At 55.9% G+C, this 8979-nt stretch overlaps 1 protein-coding gene across 1 annotated transcript in view; it reads right to left on the bottom strand.

Annotated features, from left to right (window-relative positions):
- The window catches only part of NIN (ninein (GSK3B interacting protein)), a gene marked incomplete at both ends in the record, with an annotated part of 37550 nt that overhangs the window by 15176 nt on the left and 13395 nt on the right, over positions 1–8979 (bottom strand). The window contains 8 exons of the mRNA XM_010142478.1: positions 610–720; positions 1193–1367; positions 1532–1672; positions 2567–2703; positions 3963–4130; positions 5404–5550; positions 6568–6758; positions 8141–8180. Of these exons, the coding sequence (XP_010140780.1) occupies positions 610–720; positions 1193–1367; positions 1532–1672; positions 2567–2703; positions 3963–4130; positions 5404–5550; positions 6568–6758; positions 8141–8180 (1110 nt within the window). The remainder of the gene's footprint in view (positions 1–609; positions 721–1192; positions 1368–1531; positions 1673–2566; positions 2704–3962; positions 4131–5403; positions 5551–6567; positions 6759–8140; positions 8181–8979) is intronic.

Below are 8979 nucleotides of genomic sequence, written 5' to 3'. Positions count from 1 at the left end.
CCCCGCTCCAGCAGCTCCGTGTCTCTGCTGGGCTGAGGAGCCCCGAGCTGGCCCCAGCACTGCAGGGGGGTCTCCCCAGAGCAGAGCGGGGCAGAGGGGCAGCATCCCCTCCCTCCAGCTGCTGCCCACAAGCCTACGTGGCCAGGTGAGCCTTGGTCTGTAGATGTGCATACACTGAACTGCCTTCCGAGAAGCTGATATTCTGATGAGATTATTGTAAAACCATGATCACCCGGATTTTCTCCCGTGTTTCACAGCGATGACGTGTAACACCTAACCCCTCATGTATCACCTTCCTCAGAAAGGGCCTGCACCTTGCATCTATCCAAAACTACGCGCTGAGGGGAAAAACCCCTGCAGATGGGCGGGCTGATTGCTTCACTGTAGGGCTCCTTACTGCTAACCAGAATAAAACTGCAGCTAAGGGGGAGCATCTTTAACTGCCTTAACTGGAAGCCAGTCGGGCAGTCCACACCAACCGGGCTGTGCCTTGGTCACATCTGGAGGGGGACCCCGCGAGCCTCCGGCTATGAGTTAAACGGGCAGCTCAAGCGCAGTAACCGAAAAGCAATTTAATTCTGGACTCATACCGACAAGAGGAGGATTTACCTTCTCAGCCAGGACATTTTCCAAGTTCCTCTGCAGTTTGCTTGCCAAACTTTCATACTCGGCCAGTTTTTCTCCCGTCTCCAATAGCTCGCTCTCCAGGCGGCTGTTTTCCTGGACCAAACAAAACCCCCAACCGCCTCAGCATTTGGCGAAGGAAAACACAAGCACGTGGTAACTCGTTAGAAAATGAGTCCCCTCCCGGTCCAAGCATGATGCTGGTACAAACTTCAGCTGGAGATCAGTAGCAGAGAAACTATCAAAAGGCGTGACAGCAAGCTTGCTTAGAGGTTATTTTTTTGTTGCTTTTAAAGCAGTATTTTAGTCGGTAGGGCATATCCTCTCCTGGCTGGGCAGCCACACAGCCCACCCGACAGCCGTCTGCACGCACGCTCCGCACCTGACGGCAGCAGAGAGTTGAACTGGAGCCTTACGAACCCAAGGAGTAACCTACTGAGGTGACCCCAAAACCAGTCCTCATGCATACGCCGCTGCCGAAATTACTTCCAGCTAGCTCCACGCACACTGCAGCACGTCCTCGCAAGGAGGACTGGCTCCCTACTCCTGGAAAACGCCGGCTGCGTACCTTCAGGGAAAGGGCCAGGCGGTCCCGCATGTAGTTCTCATCCGTTTTGAGCTTTTCGATCTCCTGCTCCAGCTCCAGCCGCTGTTTATTGGCCTGCTGCAGGATTTGCTCCCGCTCTCTCCGGAGCTCGTTCTTTAGAGCTGCAATTCGTTCCTTGTACTCCTCGTCCAGCTTCCTACGAAGGCATCGGAGGTAAGAAAAGCTCGTAAAAAAAGCAGCAGGTGGCAAATACCACTGGAGTGAAGCTTGGTGGTGGTGGTCAGCTGGCACAAAGCCACCACCGAGTCCCTGCAACACCGCGGCAGCCATGCTGAAGAGGAGGGAAGGGGTGAACCGTACCTGAGGTTGTACTCATTGCGGCGCTCAATCGCAGCGTGGTGGTCGTCCACTTCAGAGGCCATCAAAGATTTCAGCTTTTCGGCTTTTTCTAAGTCCGACCGCAGCTTCTCCTTCTCTCTGGCCACTTGGTCAACCCTCTCCCTAGGGTAAAGGCAGCCAGCCTGAATCAGGTCACCCCTCCCAGCTCCCCCAAAGAAGGTACTTGCAAAAGGTGCAGAGAAGAGCAGTTTGGAAAGCTCTCCGGGAGTCTTACCAACTGCATCTAGTCACTAGATGTGACTAGTACTCTTTAAAGTGTCCATGTGAAATACCGCAGAAGACCAGGTGGGACCCTGCTTGCTCTGAGCAGCCTGGTCTCGTGGAAGGTGACCTTGCCTATGGCAGGGGGGGTGGAACTAGGTGATCTTTAAGGTCCCTTCCAACCCAAACCATTTTAGGATTCTAACTTGCACACATAGCTCTGGATACACCTTGGTATCCTCGCAGGGCCAGAGACCTCAGCACTGGAACTCCTCAGCTGAGGTCCAGCCCCCAGATTGCAGCACTATGCTGTTTCACCAAGCCACTTCCTGCCCCGTTTATTTGTTCTTGAAATTTTATTACCTTTACCTCTTCATCCTTACACTACACCAGTCTGGTTTTGCTCATGAGTTTGTAAGATGTGCTACACCGAGCAGCAGCTTTCTTGGTGGGAACTTCACCACGCCCTCCACTGAGCGAACGTAAAAAGTATTCAGACACGTAGGTGCAAACTAACAGCGGGAACTGCATCTCATGAAGCACAAGTGCTAAACCACCAGGTAACAGCACACACGCAGTCCCAACGACCAGCAAAAGTCATCTACAGTGTCACGCGGAGGTGGGTGCATCAGCTGATAAACATCTGAATTTTTCAAAGACAAACAAAACGCCACTGAGAGCTCGTGCCCGTGGCAGAAGCGCTGTGACCCATGAACCGGCTGCTAACCAAGCTCTGCTCGGCCAGGCAGGGAGGGCAGCGAGGAAGCGGCAGAGCCGGCGATCCCGGCGACTTACAGCAAGTGCCTGATCTCCGTTTTGAAGCTCGCCAGGGCTGCCTGGTGGACCCCGTTCTTGGTTATTAGAAGCTCGTTTTCTAGCGCCAGCGTCAGCTCTGTCAAGCTCACCTTCTCGTCCAAGCTGAAATCCAAAGCCTGCAAATCAAACACATCGTTAAAGCGGAACGAGCTTCACTTTGCCTGGAGACATTTGTACGTGAAGTGACAGAATAAAAGGAGGCGGCTCAGGAAAGATCTTTGCTTGCTGATTAATCTGTCACACGAATGCCTTTGGGGCAATAAACCAGACATCTCAGCCACCTTCCTACGTGAAGGAGCTGCTGCTGGCTGCGGAGATGGAAACTGTCCTGGTGGGGCTGCAAGACCAACAGGAAATTAAGCCCACAGCTGATTCACAGTTCTAGGTCTCTGGAGGAGCCAACGACACCGGCCTTTCATGTATTCAAATGCTGCGAGAAAGTGCTTGAAGATGATAAACAGAACCAGCTCTTGTGATAGAGACGGCACCGGAGAAGCCTCGTAGGAGGTGTTTGACAGCAAAGATCTCACTGCTCTGAAAAGAAATTATGAGCGACTGCCTGTAATTTCCTCCAGCAGGAGCGCACGGTGGAGTGGAGCGGAGCGGAGCAGGGCTGGTGGGGGGGCTCAAACGCTGGAGAAACCACCCCGGTGACACCAGTGACAAAGCAAGTTCCCAGTGGGAGTCCAGAGCGGAAGGGAAGGCAGAGGTGTACCGCGAAGTCTGGTGAACACGGTACCCGGGTACCGACCTGGCCTGCACCGGGCTAGAAGTGGGTTTTAAAGCCGGAGCAGCAGCAGAGTGTCCCAACCTGGATGTTCGGTATCCACACGGACACGAAACGCCAGGAGGAACCTGCCACATTGCTGCTGGGAAGCCAGCGACGGTCTCACAACAGACGCATGAAATTGTCTCCTCCCACCCGCAGCTTCCAGTGAGACCAGCAGGGATGGGGTTTACTGTGGGTACCCGGTTTGCAACTCCCATTACCCTTTTACTCCACATAGTAAAACACTAATTACTGGGCACGATGCCGGCCTCCACCTCAGTGAGAGCAGTAATTCAGGTCAGCCCGGTGCTGGAAGGTTTGCAGGAGCAGCTATTCAGGGAGGTAAAGGAATTAAATTGCTTTCTAGAAATAGAGGTGACCTCTTGGAGCAGGGCTGGAAGTCACATCACATTTTTATCTTTAACTTCCACCTCTCTGGGACGCACCAGCATTTCAATAAAGGAAATTATGGGAAATTTCCCGGAAGGCTCTTGTCACTAGCACTGGGAATTTTAAAGGGGAAACAAAAATAATCCAGCTACCCACATCCCACACCGGGGGGGAAACAAAAGCAAATAAAAGGGGTGAGGAAGAGCTGCCAGTCACCTTCAGGATCTCCTGGCTGTTCTCTATGCCCTCCTGGTGCCAGCAGTCGAGGACCCCCTCCACGCAGCCGTAGCCCATCCCATCATCCAGACTGGAGAAGAGGCAGAAGCCGGCGGTGCTGGGCATGGCCGAGGGGGTGGTCGTGCGTCTCCCGCTTTCGTCGAAGGACTGCCGAGAGAGGGGAGAGGGTGCGGTGGGGCATCTGGCCACCCCGCGCCGAGGGAGGCTTATAAATGTAATTTCCCTAACAGTGCTCTGGAGATTAAGGATTAAGCTCTGCTTTTCCTCGCTGCTAAGCAAACACCCGGCAGGAGAGCCGCTGCTGACCTCGCGGCACCGCAGCACGACCAGGCGCTTTGGGGTTAAAGTAAATCCCCGGAGGCACAGTATCAGAGCTGCCCTCCCTGCTCCACAAGGGTTTTCCACTGCCTAGTTTCTGTTTTCAGTGTCACCTCCTCTAAAAAGGCTGCGGGGAGCGTATGTCCTGGTGCTTTTGTGATAGCCCTCAGCTTCCACGCGAAGGCAGGCAGTAGACTCCAAACTCTCTCTCAGAAATAAAATAATTAGAGACACGGGACTTGTCTGCCCACAGTCTCCAGCCTACCCCAGGCTACCACTTCCCCCTGCCTCCAGTTCACGCCAATTAGTTACCGCCCTTCACAGCTTGCAAAGCCCTTCCAGTAAGTACTGGAAGGGGCCCACGGGTAAGGTGGAGTGTAGTGACAGGACGAGGGTCATGGTTCCACTGCCAGAGGGAGAGTCAGAGCAGAGAGAAGGGAGAGATTGTTTGTGCTGAGGGTGGGCAGAGCCTGGCCCAGGCTGCCCCCAGAGGTGGCAGCAGCCCCATCGCTGGCCCCATGGCAGGTCAGGTTGGCCCTTGGGGCTCTGATTGTTGCTGGTGAGGGTGGGGAGAGGCTGGCGCAGGCTGCCCCGAGAGGTGGGAGCAGCCCCATCCCTGGCCCCAGGGCAGGTCAGGTTGGCCCTTGGGGCTCTGAGCCCCCTGCTCTGGGTGCAGATGTCCCTGCTCCCTGCAGGGGGTTGCGCTGGGTGAGCTCGGAAGGTCCGTTCCCACCCAAACCATTCCATGATCTCCAAGCCACCCCACTTTGAAGAGGAGTCATCCTCTCTTTCCCATGAGGGTGTTTTCTGCTGTATCACCCCCACTCCCAGAAGCAGCAGCTTCACCCCACTGCTCTTGCTCGGGGTCGAGGTGGTCATGCCCATAGTGCTGCTGTGCTCACAGGGGCATCCCTGGCTCCACTATGCCCCTTGTCAGGGAGAGCAGGGGAGCGGCAGCTCACTGCCACCACCTCCCGCCTCCATGGGTGAGGGGGACCTTCACAGCTGCCCCACCACAGGGACAAGTTGGGCGGAAGATGGGTGGGATTTGCTCGGGACTTCTCCTCCAGCTTTCGCCCCAAGGTCCACCTCCAATTCTCACCTGCATGGAGAGGTGCCGTTTCAGCTGTCTGTATGGAGTAGACGCCGAGGGTGTCAGTGACTTTCCGTTTTTAAACAAGCCGTAGAAGAAGTCCTCTACGCTCATGGTGCCGTCTTGCTCCAGGTTATGGAGCACCTCTTCGAGCACCTGCAAGTGGCAGGGGATAGAAATCACATCAGCTATTGCCAAAAGCACCATGGTAACGACTTGGCACAGCAGAAAACATCCTATTCCCAAGGCTCTACAACAAAAAAACCCCAAAACGCAAAGCAAAAGAGTCACCCGTACACTGGATCAGGCTCACACGGGAAACAGCAGAGCCTCGGGCACTACAACCATCCTCCTGCAAGAGCTCCTGGTCATCTGGGAGCATCCTTGCGAGGCAGCATGAAAACCCCTCGTTTCACGCTGCGCTCGAGGCAGGGTGACCTCAGGAATTCGGGGCAAAGTAGCGAGGCAGATGCTAAAAGCCCAGCAGCTTGAAGTGACTGGGCAAAAACCCATAGCAAGGCACGGAGGAGACGTTACGATGAGCCCCCCACTATTTCTCTGTCTACATTCTATTTTTCCCACTTTCTGCCTTAATATCCTGTTGCGAACACCGGCTCCGAAGCCCGCTGTATGACGGGAACGATTACAAGCCGTGTTATTTTAAGATGCAAAACAATCTGATTTCTTTATAAAACTAAATCCTAACTCAACAAGAGGCTCCTTTGCTAAGGCAATAGTTTTCTTGTGGACTCCTCCTGGAGGACAGGGGCTGCCCGCAGGCCTTCTCCAAGTCAAAAGCAACCATCTATGAATACTTTAACGCATATTTACTGTCTAGCTGGAAGACTGCTGGGATTAAGGAGACATGCTTGGAATCTAGGATACGCTTTTAAATTCCAGTTCACTCCGTGATTGCATGAGAAGACACACACTACGGTGTCAGCAAGGCTGGCAGCTGCCTTCTCCTAGAGCAGCCTCCCGCATCTGATGGCGTGACACCAGCAACCTTGCTGGAAAGCCACAAGCTGGAGCCGAAAACCACCTGCCCGGTAGTGACCTGTTAACCAGCACTCGTGATTTAGGCTTGAGGTCACCCACAGGACAGACTTTGTGGGGGCCACACTAAAACACAGGCGCACAGCCTGGTGAGGGGGTCCGTGCGTGGCCACTCACCTCCCCGGCCGCCGTTTGGAGCCCGTACTGCTCAAAAATAGAGACGAGCTTCTTCCGGTTGAGGTGACCATCCCTGGTGATGCCAAGGTGTTCGCAGACCTCCTGCAGTTTCTCCTCTATCCAGTCCGGGGTGGGCAGCGATGCTCCAGGGGAGGCATTTAGGTCATCGGGGTTCCAGAAGCGCAGCTGCCCTGGAAACAGGAGGAACTGCTCTGGTTTCTGCCCATCCACTGCACACGAGTGACCACCAAAAGACCTGGGGCCTCGCTGCAGTGGGGAGAGCCTCCCTCCTCGCTCATCAGAACCAGGGACCTTACGTCACCCCACACAGAGCATGCCTGTCGTTCTGGGGTATCCTGGCCTTCCAGCACCCACACAGCTCTTGGACCGCCAGAGGAAGCAGCTCCTGCTCACCATTCAACTCCCACGAGCCCCCGCAGGGAGGGAACCGGGGTGAGCTGCACCCAGGACCACGGCCAAGAGCCTCTCTGGCAAGGTGGGTGAGTCCAATGGCCAACGTGAGCTGGCAGCCAGGGGAAGCGCAGCCCTGCTGCTGGCATGGATGGAGCAGGGACCCCCCCTCTTTCTTCCGGGCAGTTATGGGACCAAGGGAGAGGACGGAGCAAGTTGCACATCCACATATACCTTGGCCAGGTTGAGAACTTCGGTGGTTGCCTGTTTCCATAAACGTCACCCCCTAGGTGGAGCTGCCTGAAGTCCCATCCCCTTTGAATGTAAACTGGAGTGTATGTTTTGATCTAAGTACTCCCAAACACCCCTCCGGGGGAAGGAAAAAGCCTCAGCAGCCTTCAGCAGAACTCATTTCCGCTAGCTCCAGCCTGCAGCGCAGCCTTGCCCAGCTGGAAGTGCTCACGAGGCACCAACCAGCCAGGGCTTGCTCAGCTGCAGGGCCACCTCCTTGCATCCCCTACTCATCCTGGGGCTGGAAAAGCACTTTTGAGACAAAAAATTTGGTCTTGTTAGACAGGGTCAGAGAAAAAATTTGATTCTCTTGGCTGGGGTAGGGGTTAGAGGGCAGCTGGAACGCGGAAGAGCATTTGAAGCCATCAAAAGCTTCAAGGCTTGGTTACAAACACATCTTTGCGTGCTGGGGGTTAGTGCCAGAGCCTGACAGTCACCCCCGGGGGTCACCCCGCTCCCCCTTCCAGGATAATTAGCAAACAATTAATGACTGGTCCGCGCTGACATCTAGTGCCCAGCGGGCTCCACTACAGCCAGCAGCCCCAGGGGACGGGTGGGGACCAGGACCAGGACCTGCAGGCTCTGCTCTGTGGGTGCTGGGGCCAGGGGGACTGGGAGCGATGGCGGGAGGGAGAAAAGAGGGCAGCGAGGGTAAGGCACAAGTCTGTCCCTTCCAAGGAGCCCCACTGCAGCTTTCCTTCCCAGCTCAGGGCTTGCTCGCCCCACGTGGACGCTCCCGAGCCCTGCTCCACACCACGCTGGGAGCTCGCAGCACAGCCAGCTCCCCGAGCCCGTCTGGGAGCGCTCCTCTGATTCATCTTCAGGGCTGCAAAGAGAACAGGCACAGACACGTGCTGCTGTTTGCTCTCACCCTCGGCCTCGTACTCCTCGCTGTCTCGCGTCTTCCAGTGCTGGGGAAAAAACAAAAGGTTCCCGAGTTATTACTACTGCAAGACATCACCCGTATGAAAGAGACTCCGCGATCAGCATCAAACGAGCTACAGGGCTCCAGCTACGCTGCCAGGCTTTCATCTCGCCGCTCCCCGCGGGCTGGGCTGGCAGTCACGGCTCTTTGATGCTGCCTTTTTCTGTCACGCAGGGTTCTACAGCGGGGATAAACCTCAGCTGCAGCAAAAGACGCCATCCTGCAGATGACCCAGGAGACGTGACAGATCAGAGTCCAACAGGTTGATGGGGAGGGAGGGAGAGATGTGCCCTGGTGGCCTGCAGCCATCGGTCCTGTACGCAGCCAGCCCACAAGCTGGGACACGCGCACAGCACACCTCGAGCATCCCCAGCACGGGCAGCTCTTCCTTGGAAGGAGCTCACATGGCAGAACACCACCCCATAGCCCTGCTCCCTTATGCGGGTGGTCGCATGGCACCCACAGCAGCCCCAGAGCCAGGGACATGCATCCCCGACACATAACGGACCATGGTGTGAGACTGGAACCCTCTGCTGGGAGGAGAGGGGAGAGAGCTGGGGGGGCTCAGCCTGGAGCAGAGGAGGCTGCGGGGAGACCTGAGTGCAGCCTGTCAGTGCTGCAAGGGGTGTCCGAAAGCTGGGCAGGGGCTGTTCAGCAGGAGCTGTTGGGACAGGACAAGGGGTGGTGGATTAAACTGGAAGAGGGAGATTCAGAGCAGAGAGAAGGGAGAAACGTTTGATGCTGAGGGTGGTGAGCCCCTGGCCCAGGCTGCCACGAGAGGTGGG

This window comes from Buceros rhinoceros, unplaced genomic scaffold (assembly GCF_000710305.1).
Source record: "Buceros rhinoceros silvestris isolate BGI_N320 unplaced genomic scaffold, ASM71030v1 scaffold21178, whole genome shotgun sequence".
NCBI lineage: Eukaryota > Metazoa > Chordata > Aves > Bucerotiformes > Bucerotidae > Buceros > Buceros rhinoceros.
Note: the sequence above shows the minus strand (reverse complement) of the source record. Positions and strands in the feature narration are given on the sequence as shown.